General features: G+C 47.7%; 5 protein-coding genes across 5 annotated transcripts; 2 read left to right on the forward strand and 3 right to left on the reverse strand.

The window, feature by feature from the left end:
- Positions 1-285: 285 nt before the first annotated feature.
- Positions 286-2,952, reverse strand: L3040_002204 (uncharacterized protein; the record flags this gene model as incomplete). Its single annotated transcript, XM_066155469.1, has 7 exons — positions 286-1,060; positions 1,109-1,333; positions 1,378-1,910; positions 1,970-2,182; positions 2,250-2,688; positions 2,777-2,880; positions 2,932-2,952. 7 exons carry the CDS (start codon positions 2,950-2,952, stop codon positions 286-288), a joined length of 2,310 nt encoding a protein of 769 aa, XP_066012470.1.
- Positions 2,953-3,396: 444 nt separating this feature from the next.
- On the forward strand, positions 3,397-4,084 carry L3040_002205 (uncharacterized protein; the record flags this gene model as incomplete). Its single annotated transcript, XM_007289901.1, has 2 exons — positions 3,397-3,443; positions 3,511-4,084. The coding sequence occupies 2 exons, from the start codon at positions 3,397-3,399 to the stop codon at positions 4,082-4,084; spliced, it is 621 nt and encodes a 206-aa protein (XP_007289963.1).
- Positions 4,085-14,138: 10,054 nt separating this feature from the next.
- L3040_002206 (uncharacterized protein) lies at positions 14,139-15,413 on the reverse strand (the record flags this gene model as incomplete). The annotated part of the gene is made up of 4 exons (XM_066155470.1): positions 14,139-14,457; positions 14,505-15,233; positions 15,279-15,316; positions 15,363-15,413. 4 exons carry the CDS (start codon positions 15,411-15,413, stop codon positions 14,139-14,141), a joined length of 1,137 nt encoding a protein of 378 aa, XP_066012471.1.
- Positions 15,414-16,219: 806 nt separating this feature from the next.
- Positions 16,220-16,658, reverse strand: L3040_002207 (uncharacterized protein; the record flags this gene model as incomplete). The annotated part of the gene is made up of 3 exons (XM_007289896.1): positions 16,220-16,277; positions 16,357-16,487; positions 16,611-16,658. The coding sequence occupies 3 exons, from the start codon at positions 16,656-16,658 to the stop codon at positions 16,220-16,222; spliced, it is 237 nt and encodes a 78-aa protein (XP_007289958.1).
- Positions 16,659-16,955: 297 nt separating this feature from the next.
- On the forward strand, positions 16,956-18,022 carry L3040_002208 (uncharacterized protein; the record flags this gene model as incomplete). The annotated part of the gene is made up of 3 exons (XM_007289895.1): positions 16,956-17,104; positions 17,177-17,186; positions 17,303-18,022. The coding sequence occupies 3 exons, from the start codon at positions 16,956-16,958 to the stop codon at positions 18,020-18,022; spliced, it is 879 nt and encodes a 292-aa protein (XP_007289957.1).
- Between the last annotated feature and the right edge of the window lie 491 nt (positions 18,023-18,513).

Below are 18,513 nucleotides of genomic sequence, written 5' to 3' on the forward strand. Positions count from 1 at the left end.
CGTGTATTAGAGCTCAATGTTTTAAAGTCTTCCTCCGTCTCCTCCCAAGGGGCAGTACAGAGAGAGATATTGCCTAGTCCCTCCTCTACGATCACATCTTTCTATTAGTGCTACCGCTCTTATTAATATCCTTCGTCTGCAAGAGCATGTCAGAGCGGTTCCAAGCTAGAGGGTATCTATCATCACAGCATCTAATTTTCGAGTCGTCACATTCAACCATGCATTCTTTCTGCTCTCTCAGACGGTATGATCAAAAGTCAAATAAACATAAACATAAACAGGCAGTTACAGATTTTCCCACCTCTGCGCCCCGATAGCCACCAAGCGGTTAAACAACTCGTCTCTTTCGGGCAACGCCGTAAACCTCCACTCTTTGCCGCTCAGATCCTGAATCTCCACGCTCCCCAGTAGCTCCTTTTCGCTGCTCCAGCCTGCTGCCATCTCTGCGGGCTTATTGGCGAATGCCGTCGCACGCTTCAACTGTTGGATGCTTCGCACGTCCAGTGCCACTACCGGGTCCAGATCTTCCACTTGCACACTCTCGGATCGCGGATCCTTGGTCGTGTAGAGTAGGATGGGCTTGGGGCCTTCGGTGATGTACAACCAGCCTTGTTTACCATCGAAGCGAGCTTTGAAGTGGCTAGGGCCCGCATAGATCAGATTCTTGGGTTTTGGAAGGACGCCGAGATGACCTTTGGCTTTCTCCGAGCCTGCAGCCGCGCGGACGTGATCTACAGCAAGTTTAGTCTCCACAGAAGCTTTGGTATTGCTTTTGAAGATGCGGGTTATCTTGGAGAGGCGCTTGTGTTTTGGCTGAGGCTCAGGCTCAGACTCTTTTTCTTGGCGATGAAGAGCATCGAGCGGCGACTCTTGGATGGCGGACAGCTTTTGGGCCTCCGAGGCCTCAATTGGGATATTTTCGACATCTATGTCTTGGATTTGGTCTTTGTCGTCCGCCTTTGAACTCGGCACAGGAGGAAGAGGAGTGTTGTACACCTCGCCGATGCGGAGAAGAGTAAGAGCCAACTGTTTGTTCGTTGGAACCCCGCGCAGGATATTACTACCTTGGATCAGTATGTTTGAGACATTTCCAAAGCAGACGACTCACTTCTTTGGTTGAACTAGCTCTAACCAGTTCGGATATGTGCGATTGAGCCATTGCAGAGCAGGGGTAAGGACCGGGTCGCCGAAGATACCGAAGCCAACTGCGAGTCCTGCCGCTTTGTAGACCATATAGCTGCTGATGAAGAATGCTGACAAGAAGATGGGCAAGACCACTGCGTCAATCCTGAGGAAGGAGTACTTTGAGAAAGGCGGCGTTGGAGATATTGCGCTTCGTCGGTTAGCGAAGACACTTCAGAGAGATGCTCCACTTACTTCGCAAATCGTTCCCAGTTGTCAACAAACTCTCCAACAACATGCGGAGCAATCTTCATGACCTTAGCCAATTTCTCCGGGCTGGCCTTATCCCACAGTATGTTCTCCATCGGCCCCTGAGTCTGGTCATCTTCCTCGGTTGCATGGCCCTCGTTCGTCCCCTTTGCTTTGATAGCTCGGACCGCTTTTCTCACAGGCTTGGGCACTTTGCCCTCAAGCGGGTCTCCATCACCCCTTTCTTTTTCGTGCATTCCCACTGCTCTCTGGACGAGATGCCTGACGTTGTGGACAAAGTTCGCAGCTTCCTCTTCGACGGCTTCGCCTTGTTGCTTCTCGGAAGCTCCAGTCAGACTATCGAGTGTCCCCAGCTGACCAGAAGCCGGTTGTTGCAGTCCTCCAGTACTCATGTTGACAAGAGCTCTCGGTGCCGGGGGGAACAACAAGTCGCGAGACTCCTTCGAAGTGATGACAAGCATCAGCGTCCCAAGCATGAGGGGGGTGAGGAGATCGAAGTACCATGCCACAGAGTACATCTTGATGAATGTCAGTGATAGCTCCGATGTCTTTGATTCTCGAGGTGGAAAGCACCTACAGCGCAGAAGACTGAAGTTCTTGGCGTCTCTTTCCAGGAACGAAGTCGGGATACTTGTTTTCCGAAACTTGCCAATTCCAGAACAGTGTTCAGGTACAAGCGCTGCAGATTCAAAGTTATTTTGTCGGATGCATATTCATCGCTCCAAGATTCTTCCAAATCAAGTCGTCCTTGGGTGATGGAAGGAGGAACACTGCTGACTGCGAAAACGTCCTTCGCAAGTAGCGTGTCAGCAACTTGAACGAGAATTCGGGAATTGCTTAGACCTTGACTTCCATACCTTGTTGAAGCGCCGAATTATGGAGAACAATTTGCCATTTGATATACCCTCAATCAACGGGTCTGGTATGTCAGCCGTTGGACTGTGCCACCCAATGTCCCTCGTTGCAAGCTGACTCTGCCCATGTCGGTCCTGGCTCTGGATCGCTCCACTGATGGTCGAATCGTGCGCCATATCATGACCATCCGCCGTGAACTGGTTCGTAATGGTGGCAGTCTGTTCACGCAGGGCGGAGACAGGGTCCAGACTCGTGATCGTTTGCTGAATTCTTTCGGCCGCGAGTAATGGTCCTCCTGTATCTTCAATTGCAGCGAGTGCCTCGGCGAATTCTTTTTCCTGGAGCGGCTCCTTTGGGCGGTCTTTTGGAACAAGAACAACATTGACGGCGTCCATCTCTCCCTGAGGCCTGAGGATATGCTGGGGTGAATATGATGCTATTCTGGCGCAGTGTTGGTCGAGCAGTTAGTTATCAGGATCGACGATGGTGGATAAGAGTGGAAGCAAAAGCGACGTCTTGCTATATATACCCAGGTAGGTATATCTGCCTTCCCATGATTTTCGGAAGATCACCACCACCACCACCACCAACGTCATCCCATAAACCTGCTGGGTTGTGGCTTCCCGTCTCGGACTGGACGGCCGTTGGTCAATTCAATTCGCTGATGATGATGACCTGTCATACCGGATCAAAAATGTGGCGCATCGAGATTTCAAGTTTTGGAGGGAAAGAAAGAATGGGAAGGGAAGGGAAGGGAAGGGAAGCAAGGTGGTGCTGGAGGTGGTGTGGTCGCGACTGGTCATTCTTCGCTTATGTAATGCCCGTGAGTTTCGATGGCAAGAGCTCCTTCCCCTTCCAGGGACATAGCTCTTATATGACCAGTTAAGCTTCTTCACCCAGATCGACCGATCGCTGCCCCGCATCCTTTTGGTTTGGTGTAACCTGAATTTCACCCAAGTTCAACTGGCCCGCTACCATCCATCTCTCAACCCGATACACTCACTCACCCACTCACTTACCACTCACCCACTCACCTACTCACCCACTCACCCACTCACCCACTCACCCACTCCCTCTACTTCAACAACAACAGCAAACCAACCCGCGAGGTAAAGCATCTCTTCATCGCCATCCAGTCTCTCTCCAAAAATGCCTTCCATCCTGGATATCGGACTGGGCAAAGTCGGCAGCAACAGGTATGTTTGCCCAGCACATCTGTGACACTCCGGAATCCCAAAACCCCGTCTAACAGCAGCACCACAGCCACCCAATCCACCCAGCTACCGTGCACCTCCCCATCGCTTTCCTCCTCGTCGGCTCCGGGCTCGACATGCTCGCCTACATCAGCATGTGCTCGCCCCTCACCGTCAACGCCCTTAGCAGCGTCTTCGGTGTCTTCTTCGACGCCGCCACGCCAGCCGCAATCATCTACCACCTCTCGCTCTTCGGCTATGTCAGCACCTTCGCCGGCGCCGCCACGGCTGTCCCGGCCATCACGACCGGCCTCGTCGAGGGGTATGCCATGGTTGCCGCCAAGGGCCTGGATCTCTCCAACCCGGTGGTCAAGACGACCGTGATCCACGCCGGGCTGAACGACGTGGCCGTCCTGGGCGCATTGTACAACCTGGTGAGCAGGTGGGGACATACGGCATTCGCACCCAGAGGAGGGAACGTGGTCGTCAGTGGGGTCATTCTGGGTGGCGTGGCGTATGCGGCTTTCTTGGGCGGCGGGCTGGTGTACACCCATGGGGTGGGTGTGCAACGCATGGGAAAGGGTAAGGAGGAAAAGGAACAGGGAGAGGCGGCCGAGAAGCGCAAGGAGAGAAAAGAGCTCTAGATTGCGAGGGGGTTTGCGTCTGCCGCAGCTCGCGCGCGGTGTTTGTTCCGTCGTCTTCGCTTTGGTGTTTTCACATTGGGGAGGGGGGGGGGGCGGGCTGGATTAAAGGATTAACTACTTGAAGGGATATTCTCACAATCAAGTAGCTGAAAAAATAGCTGCTCACGTTTCATCCTCTGCCCAAAATACTTGATTGTTGATTTCCATTTCTTCTCACCGCTGCCACTGTGAAGCTATGAAGTAAATCGAGAGCATTCAGGTCAAGATATACCCGACCGTCCATCGCCCACTACTGCAGCCTGTTTTTCAAGGTCCATCATACCACTTCTGTCGGTATATCCATATCGACCTTAGCTAGCTAGTAGCAGTAGTTGGGGAAGCTCACCCATGAACCATGGTTCACGGGCCACTTGGCATGCCTCGCTTAGCATGTCAGCAATCAAAGGACCCCTAACTTGATAAGTAAGCCTATTAGTTAGCTAGTGCACGTGATTCCTTCTAATCATATAGAAGGAATCAGCTCCCTTGAGCATTAGGGAGCAGACAGAATTCAGATACCTTATTAACCGAGTGTTTTGCAATTGCAAGTACTTTGACGACCGTTACGACCTTACGAATATATATTCCCAATCGCTTAGAAGCAATCTAATACTGATCAGTAATTGAATTACTACTAAGTGATCAATCACAGAGAAGCTAGGACTCTATAGCGAGGATACCTTTTAATACGATACCTCTTTCCTTTACAACGGAAGAGCGATTCCGTACCAAGTCGCTTTCTATACCACCGATTTTCTTTATTTTTACGGAAGAGTGATTCCGAACCAAGTCACTTTTAAAACAATAACTTCAACGCTGTAAGAGCCGCGCCTGCTACATATAGCAACCCAACCAAATTTAGATCGACCTATACACAAACAGACAACAACTATGGCCGATCGAGCAACTGGACCTCCGGGTGAGGAGTCCAGCCGATAAGGAGCAAGGTATTATACCTTTCGAATCTCATCACTACCTACGGAACCCTTAGCTATTCAGCCAAAAGAAACACTATACCTAAGGCTCCCAAGCCTCTCGGAGGGACCAGACGATGAGATGTCGGGCATCTCATTTGACTTAAACGAGCTACTATACGCAAGGCTCGATAGTGAGATTACGGCCCGAGCTATGGTGAAGGACTTCTTGGATGCGAAGTGTAGAGGGCTAAGGGATTACGACCTATAGAGCTTATTCCGCTACGCTTTCTCACGCTAGGATTGGACGAGTTTTACGATGACGGGGGATAATACGGGACGAGGCCTTAAGTTTGCTACCTTTATTAGCCTTAAGGAACACTTGCTGTCCAAAGGCGTGTAGTGCCCCTTAAAGCAAAGGGGCTACGCTAATAGGATGGTTAAGCTCTTGAACGATAAGCAGCAATACCAATAGACCTTCCAAGAAATAAAGGAGCAACAGGCAATACCTTTAGGCTTCGATTCAAAGTGGACCGCCGAAAACTTTACGGACGACGAGGATAATACGCCTTAACCACCTCTACCACCCTCACGAAGTCCAAAAGGGAAGGAAAAGGAAGAAGGGGAGGAGATTCGGAGGTTACGCGAGGAGTTTGCGAAGGAAAGGAGGGATATGAAGCAAAATATAAAAGTAATAGCAAGGCAAATAGCAAAATTACGGACTTACGCTATACAATCTAACGAAGGGCTACGACGAAGCACTTCAGCGTACTCAACGCCTTTAATCTATCAATCGCTACGCAATACGTCAATCATCCAGGAAGAGCTAAAATCACTTTAGCGGCCTTCAAACCCTTTTCTCAAGAGCTACACCTAGTTTTCTGAAAAGCCTGGGCCTAATAGCAATAACAACAAGGGTCTTGAGATCATTATCGGACTAGACAACAATCGAGGCTACGAGAGCTACACGCTAAAAGAGGACCCGCCAAAACTTGAGAGCATACCGGACAAAATCAGCTCTTACCAAGGACAGCGTGTAGATTTCCGTGCCTAACTTCAGCAACCCGAGGGGGGGATCTAGCACCTTCGGACGTACCGACAAGCTACCCACATCTCTTAAAAGGCTACGTATTAGCAAGAGAGAAACCAAGGGTATAAGAATCGCTAAGAGCGCGCTTAAGGGTACGGATATCACCAAGCTGGAGCCTTAGCCGGTGACCCGAATGGCCTTAGCGATTTTAACGATGACCGACGAGGAGGAAACGAAGGAGATTAATAGGGAGATCGAGGCTACGGGTACGGAGGAGGTAGAAATGGGCCCTTTGGACCAAAAAGGGGATTCGGAAACGGACCTTTAAAAGACCCCGGATTCGGAAATGAGCCTCTTAAGGACCCCGGAAGAGGACGGACTACCGGCAACTATATCGGTAACCTCTTACCGATCAGACCATTAGCTAAGCAAAGCATACTTGCGTACGGCACTCCAGGCGCTTTTAACGACGATAGCGATGATTTCCTTAAGCTAAGAGCAGCAGACCTTTACCCAAGAGCGAAGGAATTGGCTTTGTTTGTAAGAAGCTTTTTTAAAGAACTAAAGTATTCGAGATCCGACGATGACTTCAAGACTTAATTAAGTATTTTCGCTAACTAAGCAAGTCGATACGGCTTGATATCCGACGACTATTTAGCAGCGTTCCTAATTATGCTTACGAAAGAGGCTATAACCTTCTATTACAATTATGTGATCAAGGCTAAGCTTCCGACGTTCAAAGCAAACGCTATTATTATAAGGGACCACTTCGAGATTGACTACCGGCGGCAAGCAAAATACGACCGTTAAGAAGAAATTTCGCTAGATTTGGTCAGGAAGGAGAATCTAAGGACTTCGCTTAACGAGTGCTTTAAGAAGCTCGCTAAAGAGCTCAGGGGCATTCAAGGCTCTTTACGACCAGGTTTAAGGGACGATCGAAGTCTTGCTAACAAGCTGTATTTAACTTATAAAAACGTGCCAGAGACTACGATTGCACGAATGAACTTTGCGTTTACCTCTACCGCCGCAGTTGCCGACATCCGCCGAGCAATTGCATTTGCAACTAAGACCTCCCGACCCGCCAAGGCGAGTAAAGCTTACGCGAGCTCTAGCGAGCCACACGATCACATCTGCTCTTACAACACTTTAAAAGCTGACTCCGATTTGGACGAGGAATACGAATGCTTTATTCAAGATCGCCAATACTTCGAAGGTAAGAAAGCTGCTAAAGCTACTACTAAGGGTGAGAAAAGGTATTTTGTTTGCAAAAAGCTAGGTTGCTAAAGCACCAACCACACCCCCGACAAAAGAAAGGCATCCGTCGCCAAGTTCCAGGCCTTTAAGGACGCAAAAAGGGTGACGAGAAGCAAATTCTCTTAATACGTAGCATCGATTGAAGGCTTGCTACTTGTATCCACGGAAGAATTCGATTAGTTTATCGCAAGCCTACTAGACGAGCCGCTCGAATCGGGCAGCTACGTTAATATATCAAAAGGTTTTGTGACTACCTACGGCACCTTTGACGCTGACGAGGTATACAAGCAACTAGAGATTCAGACGGCATTCCACGCTTTTACTAGCCAAATCGAGACTCAAAACGTGCCTATAGGCAAAGCAAAGACTTATATAGCCTTTAAGTACTTTGAAAACGTGTTCATAGGCCTTATGATTGACAGCGGAGCAACCAATTTCTCTACCGTTGGCTTGCTTTAGCTACGAGCACTCTAAAAGAGGTACTTCGAGGTCCAATTAAATACATCTCGGGCAAAGGAGAAGTCCGTCAAGTATAGGATTGGCTTTGCTACCTCTATTAAAGCAGTTACTTTAGAAACGCTCTTAAGTTAAGTGGAGTTCTACGTTGTGGAGAGCGATGTACCTTTTTTATTCTCATTAGCTAATATAGACAAGCATAAAGTGATCTTAGATAACTTGCGGAACGTGCTAATGCAAGGGAAAAAGGAAATACTAATAGTAAAGATGTTTAAGCACGTGTGGATGCTATTGAGTAAAGAGCACGCTGCTACTTACTATAACACTGAAGGCGAGACCGTTTATTGTTACTTTACGGAAGAGCAATTAAGGACCATCCACAAGCGTTTTGGCCATCCTTTAGCAGGTCGATTTGCTGCTGTTCTTAAGAAGGCCGAGCACGAATTCAGACGGGATTTGCTTCACAACATCTAAAAGTTTTGCTACTACTGTTAAGTCTTTAAGCGTTCCCCTGGAAGATTCAGTATTAAGCTTAAAGACGATACTGACTTTAATGATACGGTATACGTAGACGTAATGCACTTTGACGGCAAGAACGTATTACACGTCGTTTGCGATTCTACTAATTTTCAAGCCGCCACCTTCTTCAAAAGCATATCCGCACAGCATTTACTTAAAGGATTCAATAGATGCTGGGTTAATACTTACGTCGGACCTTTTACAAACGTCGTGCACGATCCCGGAACCAACTTCAATTCGGCAACGTTCCGAGGCTACTTTAAAAGTATTAGCAGCACCTTAAAGCAGATGCTTGTAGAAGCCTATTATAGCGTCGGGCTAGTGGAACGCTACCACGTCTTTATGCGACGCGCTTTTGAGATCGTCACAAAAGAGCTTCTAAAAGCCCTAAAGGAAGACAGGCTTCAAATGGCTATTAAAGCCATCAACGACACGGCGGGACCTAATGGCCTGGTCCTTACGCTTTTCGTTTTTAGCACTTTACCGAGGCTAACGGAACAAGATCGACTTGCCGCGTCTACTTAAAAGCGTGCTGCTGCCATCAACAAGGCTATAAGGGAAGTACGAAAATGCTACGCCGCGAAGCAGGTTAAGGACGCGCTCAAGAAGAGGAATAGACCAATTACGAAGCATACCTTAGACTTCCTTATTGGTTCACGGGTACTCGTGTGGCGGGAAAACCAAAGGTAGAAGGGCCCTTTTCAGCTGCTTAGCAAGCAAGGGCACACGTGCATAATAGCATGTCCGAGACTTACGGAATTCAGGTCAACCTTAATAAAACTTTACTACTCTGAAGTTGAAAAGCTGCTAGAGGAATTGCAAGTACTTGAAGTAAAAGCGGAAGAAGAAAAGGATAAAAGCGAAGGCGAAAAAGAGCTGGAACTATAAAAATCGCTTAAACCTTAACATTCGCATAATCCACCGAGGTCGCTTAATCCAAGAAGCTCGCTAAAACTAATAAACAGCCTTCTTAACCCTTAACTTGCTAATCTTTAGAAGTCAATAATACTAATGGTCTAGATACCTTACTAGAAGTACGATCCGAGTATCCCGACCGTGCCCGATGAAAAGGAGGACGATTCTTACGTGCTATTTACTAAAGACTTCGAAGTGTTGATTACCGATAAAGAACGCCGAGACTATAAGCTTTCAGCCAAGCTACGAGCCGAAAGAATTATTAAAAGCCTCGGGGCACTATTTCAAGAGTCCAGAGCAAAGGAATTAGCTGGATTAATAGCTTAAGGCATCCTTTAAGTGATCCCGGGCACCGACCCACGCGCTAAAAGCGCTAGGATCTTCGGATCTAGGTTTGTTGACGAGATCAAGGGCAAAGGAACACCTACGCTATACGAAAAGTCTCGTATAGTGGTCCAAGCTTTCTAAGACAAGGGCAAGACGAAGGTACTCACCGAGTCTCTTACGGTATAGCGAGCGGGCTAAAGACTCTGTTGCGCTTTAGCTCCTTCTTTAATAAAGGACTACGGGTGCCAGGTCTATAGTAAGGATATTATATAAGCTTACACTCAGTTAAGTACGAAGCTCATACGAATAATCGTCGTGCGACCACTTAAAGAGATCACTTATCGATTCCTTTTCGGCACTTTGTTCTTTATGACTGGCCTCTTATACGGCATCTTCGAAGCAAGAACGCACTGGTATAAGCGTTTTTCAAGGCATTTCACGGACAACCTCGAGATGAGGCAATCGAGCTTTAATTCTTGCCTCTTTATGTCAACTAATAAGGATTAGCTAAGAATAGCTGCCTTATAGACGGACGATGTTCTTATAGTTGTCAATCCAGCTATAAAGGCAAGGGAAGAAAGGGAGCTAGTTAAATCTAAGCTAAGAAGCAAGGAAATGGAGATCCTTACATACGCAGAATTAATGATTTTCAATAGATGCAAGCTATCCTTAGATAAGGACGGGTTCGGACTGTTAGTTGGGCAAAAAGGGCAGGGTGAAAGGCTTGCCGTGATCAAGCTCGATTTAGTTACACGGGCTAAGGAGTATTTAGAGCAACGTGCTCGAAGGGCGTATTTAGCTACCATTTGCTACTTAGAGGCATCTTGCGCTCTATCGATGGCTGCCTAGCACTAGGAATCAAGGGACGAAGACTATAAGGCTTTTAATAAAGTGATCTAGTGGCTGATCGATCACCCAACTCGAAGGATCTACTACGTGCTTTTAGACTTAAAGACGGCGAAGCTTTTTATGTTCGTGGATGGAGCGTTTGCTAATAACGCTGACCTTAGCTCCTAGATCGGTTTCGTGGCTATCTTTAGCAATAAGGCTCACGTAAGTAAGAACGAGTTCACTTTGACGGGTAACATCCTCTATTAGGTGTTACAGAAGTGCAAGAAAATGACAAGGGCAGTACTAGCCTCTGAGCTATACGCTATGTCCTTAAGTATCGACATAGCTATTGCTATATCGACCACCTTTGCTTAAATCACAGCTCAGCTAGGAATCTTTAATTTCCTCGTAGTAGTGTGCATTGACTCTTACTCGCTCTACGAGTGCATAGTAAAGCTGGGAACTATTAAAGAGAAGCGCTTTATGATCGATATTATAGCTATTCGGGAGTCATACGAGAAGCGGGAGCTCTTTGAGGTACGCTGGATCGGAGGCAAATCCAACCTTGCTGACGCTATGACTAAAATCGGGGCTAATTCCTCTTTGCAAGAGCTAGTTTTAACTAATACCTTAAAGGTGCAAGTGGACGGGTGAGTGGAAAGGCCGCTATAAGAGAGGGAGGGATGAGATTGTTTTTCCTTTGTTTGATTACCTTCTTTCCTTTTTCGGTCGATATAGTAGTTGGCAAGGCATTGCTTGCTAAAAAGAGAGTTGCCGGTATCGGTATATCTATATCGACCTTAGCTAGCTAATAGCAATAGTTAAGGAAGCTCACCCATGAACCATGGTTCACGGGCTACTTGGCATGCTTCGCTTAGCATATCAGCAATCAAAGGACCCTCAACTTAATAAGTAAGCCTATTAGTTAGCTAATGCACGTGATTCCTTCTAATCATATAGAAGGAATCAGCTCCCCTAAGCATTGGGGAGCAAACAGAATTCAAATACCTTATCAACCGAGTGTTTTGCAATTGCAAGTACTTTGACGACCGTTACGACCTTACGAATATATATTCCCAATCGCTTGGAAGCAATCCAACAACTTCCCTGCAGCCAGGTCAGTTGACTTCCTCTCGCTCACCAATACTGTAGGTAACGTAGGTAAGGACAGCGCGGCGTAAAACCAACCCCTACCAGCCTAACGAGTCCTTACGTTCCATTTCTTTCTCTCTCTCTCTCGTATTCCAGCATTTTTTTATAAAAAAAAATTAATTTAAATAACGCATCGATCAAAAGTGAAGCTGCATGGAGTTCGATAAATATACTTTCGGCTAAAAAGAGTAAGTAAACATCAACTAAACCAAGACTAGCTAGCCAAGCTAAGCTTAAGCGATCGAGCTAGAGCTAGACTTAGCTAGAATCGAATCGCTCAGGCACATTTATTCAATATCAAATTCCTCCAGAGCTGAACAAATAACTGAACAAATAAAGCAGTGCAATGCAAGAAGCGCGAGTTCGTGAGAGAAGTCCTGGTCCTGGATGATACAACGCGACTGACTAGTCGATCGATCGATCTACCAAGTACCCATGCGAAATCCCGATGGATAATGAATATGCGTCAGGTGAGGTGCCTGTGTTGTGCTGTGTTGTGCTGTGTTTCTAGAAAAAAGGTCTGGGACGAGGATGCTTTCGAAAATGGGCGTCGGGTGAGCAAGCGTGTGAAAAGGCATCTTGCGGTTTTGAGGTCAGTTGAAAAATCACCTCTGTGGTTCCCAGGCCAGGAATGGGTTTAAGGTGATCTAACGGCGTTAGCTGTAAGCAGGTTCATATTAGCTACGAGGGGGAGAGAGAGAGACAGAGGTGGCCGTCTTTCTGGTCAGGGAGGGGATGCTGATATGATTTTCAAAGGGACGCGTAGGTAGAGTAGACAGACATCTTAGTTTTGATACAAGGGACAAGGGAGCATGACTGACTCCCGGCAATTATGGTGATGTGTAAGGCAGTTCGTTCGACAACAAAACGGCGCAGAGAATGTCGAAATCCAGTCCTGGGGGCGGCGGCGACTCCTTGATTAGATTGGGACTCGGAGACATGTAAGGAGTATTGGACTGGATCCAAGCCTCACTGCGATCATCCAGCCATGCCGCCCGTATACTGACGGAGCCTTTGCCGGCTTTTGGTAGCTGTAAGGTGTGTTGAGTTTCTGTCACGCTTCTAGCTGCATGTGTTTTGAGTCTGAGATCGAGCATGAGCAGGGAATTGTCGTCTCTGGGACATACCATTTGGCTTCTTTGACAGTATAGAACGAAGAGACGGAAGCTAATGTTGTGATACTCCGTAGATTTTGATCAAGGTGCCAAGAGCCCCTCAAGGTTTTCGCTTCGGCTCTGCCCCACTCTCTCTGGCCTTCTTCCAACCTCACTCGAACACCTCGAACACCTCTTCCAAATCAACGGCTCCTTTTAGATTCGAAGACATCAGAGAGAAACTCCAGATGAGGATTCACTCTTCGCGGATTGAAAAAACAAAACATATATCCGTATCTTCTTCACCCTGCATAACGAGAACTAATGTATTTCTGAAGTCACGGTACTCCAGATTCCTGTAAAATGACAAGTGCATATTTTTATTTTCGACATTGTCTTCATGTCGAAGCCTTACTACAACTGATATTCCTTCCTCGCAGTTTAATCAGGCCACCTTCCTCGAGCGGAACATTCCTCCCCTTCAAAAGCAGTCACACACTTTCCCAGATTCCCTCAGACAAAATATGTGCTTCTTCTCTGCTGCATATCCATCCCCCCTACCAAAGAGAAATATTCTGGTATTCCCATATATCTAAAAGAAAAAAGACAGAGAGAGAGAAATTGGCAACATACAGGCATTGAAAAGTCATTCAATCGGAATAGAAAGTTTAGTGATACGTCATCGTCATATCAGTATTTTGACTCCAAACCCGCGAATTTATAGATACACTTGGATATGTAGTCTCGTTCTGCGTTGCCTCAAAGCGTATCAACAGAACAATCCCAACCCAGCAATAGAAGGCGAAAAGAGAAAAAAAGAAAAAAGAAAAGAGGATATTAATTCTAGACAGACGCGTAGATACTGGACTCTTCGTACTTGATGCATGAATAGAAAAAATAAAGAAAGAAAGCCGAGTATTTCTCTGCCTAGATTCAGCTGTAGTTGAATTCACCCTTGGAAAAAAGAAAGGGGAGACGGCTGGCTTCTCGCTAGTCGGCTACCGCCTGAAAAAAAATCTTACCGGCTTTATATAACTAGATGCGAATACTGTTATTGTCAACCGGGAGACGCACGCGATGGCTCAGTGGCTTAACAGCTGCATGGCTATCCGAACTCTGTCCGGTTGATACACACAGGTAAAACCTATTCAATTAGGTTTGTAAATGGAGAACCTTGTGACAGACATCCCGCTGTTATGAGCTTCCCAGTTGAGTTTTGCAGTTTTCTTTTTCTATTTTTGCAACTTTTTTTTTTCCTTCTCCCCATGTTGAGAGGGTTAGTTAATGGCCGGAACGCAAAGTGTATGTATGTAGTACGCAGTGGTAGCATGAAGCGGGAACAAGTGGCACTTACTCGATCGGAACTCTACAATGGCAATAGAACAAGAACATCGGTCAATTTCCATAGGTTGTCTGCCAATCTTTGCCGCAACAAGGACATCGTTGCTAGCCACTGATTCATGGATGTCTTCTGCCAGCCATCCAAACATATTTTCGAGACCATCGTAACTTCAAGCCTCACCTCAAACTCTCAGAAAAGCACCGGTCGTCTCCCTCGCCAGCTGTACCCTCCAGAGGTTCTGTTCAGCACAGAGAAACATCTCTCCATCCTTCCCAAAACAAAAGTTGGCCACGCCACCGGGGACCAGAATCCTGCCAATAAGACTACCAGCAGGGTTCCAAACCTCGACACCATCGCCGCAGCCGGAATACACGTTACCATAGACGTCACATTTGATGCCATCTGGGAAGCCCACCGCAGCAAAAGCGAACAGCCTCTTATTAACAAGAAACTGGCCTCCCGAGATGGTTTGAACGTCATATGCATAGATAGTCGAAGCCCTATAGTCGGATTAGCTAGATTATCAAATTCTAACAGAAGAACATACCTCGTAGTATCCGTACTCCCATCCCCATGGATATGATCCGTATCAGTAATGTACAACGTCTTCTCATCCGGACTAAACGCAAGCCCGTTCGGCCTCCCCAGCCCATCAGCCACAACTCTCAAATCGCCCGTACCAGGCTCAAACCGATAGACATGGCACGGCAACTTGGGTCTCTGTCGGAAGTCCTGTTCGTGTCCATAACACGGATCCGTGAACCATAGCGCCCCATCTTTGGCGACCACCACATCATTCACACTGTTAAAGTCCCGGCCATGGAATCTGGTCACCATTGGCTTAGGCGCAGCTCCTCTAGGCATGTAGTGGATCCCGCCTGTGCCAGATGTGGCTTGTCCCTGTGCGCAGAAGAGGATGCCGTCTTGGTAGTTGACGCCGCCGTTGGGCATATCGATACCAGGTGGGGGACGCATCTTAGCCCACTCTACGGTGTGTACATTGTTGGAGCCGCTGAGGCGGTCGGTGCGGTGCAGCTTGATGCGAGAGATGAGGATGGTGGGGTAGTTAGAGGTGGAAGTTGATTGCAGGAGGTTGGAGGTTGTATAGAGCTCATCGTGGGCGGGGAGGAAGACGCAAGCTTCGTGGAAAAAGGGGTTCTTGGATGTCCCAGATGTTGAGAGAAGAAGGGAGTGAGTCGGAGAGGGACCGATGAGCTCGCCAAATTCAGGTGCGTATTGCAGGATAGTCAGATCGTCTTGGGGAGGCGGCGCAGTTCTGGGTGGTGTTAGTCGCAGAAGAGTATTGAGGGGGATGACGGACTTGATTTTCCCACTGCTCTCTGCCAGACGATCCACAATCTGATGAATCAGACATCGCATTAATTGTGAATTTCTAGCGACATACCTGAACGACTGTAGGAAGAACTGGAATATCTGCGTTGGTGATAGCTGCCATTTTGGTGATGTTGACGCGGGACAAAAGCAAACTGGAAGATGATGGACGTGACGAGCGAAAACGGGGCTGAAACAGGTTTTAATAATTACAACCTACAGTTATCTATACTATTGATTGATCTCTAGCGTAGAATAGGAACACGATACGCTTGGAACTCGAAGTCGGTACTGTTGACCATTGGGAAGGCTGTTGGGAGAAACAGAACTGTCTTTACGGAATAGGTTGAGGACCTGAGCGCGAGTGAACAACGGAGCCATCTATCCGTCTGGCTTTCTACATTATCTATGAACGGAATTTTCAAGAAATTTAAACATATCGCGTACACATCTTTCAGTCTCATCATAATTCCGAGCCATTCTCCTCAGTCTAATCACTTGTTTAAGCATTGACTCGGGTAGTCTTGTGGAAATATAGCGAAATTTATGCAAGTAATAAACCAGGCACCCGGAGCATTACAGAGCTTTCTGGATCTGATATAACGAGACCAACAGCGTCCAGCTGTGGTGCTGTGTCCAACGGAGAGAGTACAGTCAAAGTATCATAGCAGTTTTGCCGAATTTTCAGTAAGGCCTGCCATGGACCCAATTGAGATGTGAAGCCTTAAGTCGTTTGAGACATGCTCGATATTTTGACAATCTCCATAGAGCGTTCTTCGCAAGTAGTATCTTCGAACCACAGGGCCACCGGGCGGTCCGCAGACCAATTCCATCAACGGATGCATTCTATAATCCTCGTAAATATACACCGGAAAGGTCTTCCTAGCACCAAAGACCACATCCTTCATCCCCAACTGCCAGGTTATCCACCTATTGAGCCGGCTTGCTGCCCTTCTTCGCATCGGCCTCGGCGTTCTTCAGGAAGTCCCTAAATGACATTAGACCAGGTTCAATGGTGCCAATCATGTGGCAGATCTTGAATGGCTACGCAGAGCACTTAAACGTACGTAATGAAGCTCTCCTCAGCTGGACTTTTGGCGTTCAAAGGTGGTGTTGCACCTGCAACCTTCTTTGCGGACGATCCTCCCATCGAAAAGTAAGCCCCAGATGAGAGCACACCAAGGGTGATCATGGCAAGCTACTCTCCCGATTCAATCAGCACACTGTTCAGAGAATCCCCAATGCTTCCATGCTTTCCCAATCGATCCCGCCAAAATTTCAACAGCTTGCTTTGCCTCCAGGAACGAGCGGGATGACGAACCACGTGGGAGCCGACTTGCTTGCCAGCAATAGTGTACATTTGGACCATCTTGAAGGAAAGAGGTTGTGGGTATGTGAAGTTGTGTAGGTGAGATTGGTGGGTGGATGGAGCTTTGCCGTTGTCGATGGCTTCAATCTCAATTGTTCGAGCTCCAAAGCTTGGCGCGCGTCTATCAGACCAGCGCCTGCCATAGTGGGTCCCTCTCTTCCGGACTCAGCCGAGCTACAGCATCATCATGTATTCCTGGCCCCGAGATGTAGCAACCAACGTCAACCACTCTCTATCCCACGCGATAGATTCGGGTCTGAACTTTCAATCGAGTTTATAATTTCGAAGAGCCTCACAATGTCTGGAAAGGACTCCGACAAACGAGAACCCAAAGGGTCACCTCCAACTGGACTTCCAGCTCGAGAGAAGTTACCTGCGGAATTTCAGAAGATCATAGACAAGGCAGATAGTGACGAGAGCTTTTACGACGAGCTTTATGATGGAGTGTAAGTCAGGAAATTACTATAGATTTGATTCGCGGTCCAGTACAGCCATGAATATCAACTGACATCTACCAGTGCCCCTCAAGTGAGTAGACCCGTCTTAGTGGACGTCCCCGGATGGAAATCAACTCTGGGATTCCACACTTCCAGATATGCTCTGACTCTGAGAATATGGAGAAATTGGTGCTGATCTGCCGATAGTCAACAGAAAGCAACATACGATACGCCGCCTATGCAAGCCGCATACGAACAGCACTCCTCTCCGCCCAAAGATACGTTGCCTACACTTCAGATATCGGGGAATCTTTTCGCCCAGTCGCCCATCCTAACTGGGTAAAGGCCGCGTACGGAGTCTCGTGGGCTTATCTGGTCGGAGACGTAGCGCACGAGGGGTACAAGGCCTATTGCAGCAACCAACGAACCCTCCACCCAGAACTACCCCGAGAAGCAGCGACGGAGCGATACAACGATGCACAAACAGATATTAAGGTCGTGGCGGCATATGCAGGCGTCGATCTGGTACCAAAAACGGTGACGGCTTTAGAGGATTACCGGACAGTCATGGCTCAGAGGGCACTTTTCCAAGGGATTGCGTCTATGGGTCTTCCGGCCTTCACTATCCACTCCATCGTGCGGTATTCTGGCCAAGCGCTGAAGAAGTCAAAAAACGTCAGGCTGCGAACATACGGCCCTATTGGCCTGGGCTTGGCAGCAGTACCTGCGCTGCCTTTTGTGTTTGATAAGCCTGTCGAAGAGGCTGTCGAGTGGGTTTTCCACACGGCATTCAAGGCATTCGGAGGGCAGAAGGCTGTAGGAAATGCGTCACCAACTGGCAGAGAAGACATGCTAGAGCACAGAGCCGAGAGTTCTACTTCCAGTGGCGATCGCAAAAAAGATGCCATAAAGGAGAAAGAATTGTGAGATGTTATTATGGGAACGCGGAACACAGTACACGACAGCATGGCGTTTGGGGAAAGATCTCAGCTTTAGGCCATGTTTTGGCTCTGTTTATAGGAACACCACTATTTTATACTACGGCCCACTCGGCCCTTTGAAATGATCAATGGCAGATCGCATGGAACGCTACCGATGCCGTCTCTACACAGCCCCCAACTCTACCCACGCAAGATCTATACATTTCGAGAAAGCTGTGGCGCCCGATGGCCCCCTTGTCTATCTGAGGATCTCGAGAAAGCTTCTCGGCTTCACTTTTGAAGCGTTTTGAACACTACCGTTCTCAAAAGAGAACGCCGATTTAATCGCGGTGATAGGGGTGCGGTACGGTCTTGGAAAGCCCAGTCTGGCATCCATGTTGGGAATCGGGCTTCTACCGTACTGCTAGGCAATGCCGCCCACCGAAGGATGACAGCATAGCACGTCCAAGGAACCCTCCAACACGATACAATCTTCTA

Source organism: Drepanopeziza brunnea (genome assembly GCF_022702325.1).
Source record: "Drepanopeziza brunnea f. sp. 'multigermtubi' strain 214-2 chromosome Unknown ctg3, whole genome shotgun sequence".
Classification (NCBI taxonomy): Eukaryota; Fungi; Ascomycota; class Leotiomycetes; order Helotiales; family Drepanopezizaceae; genus Drepanopeziza; species Drepanopeziza brunnea.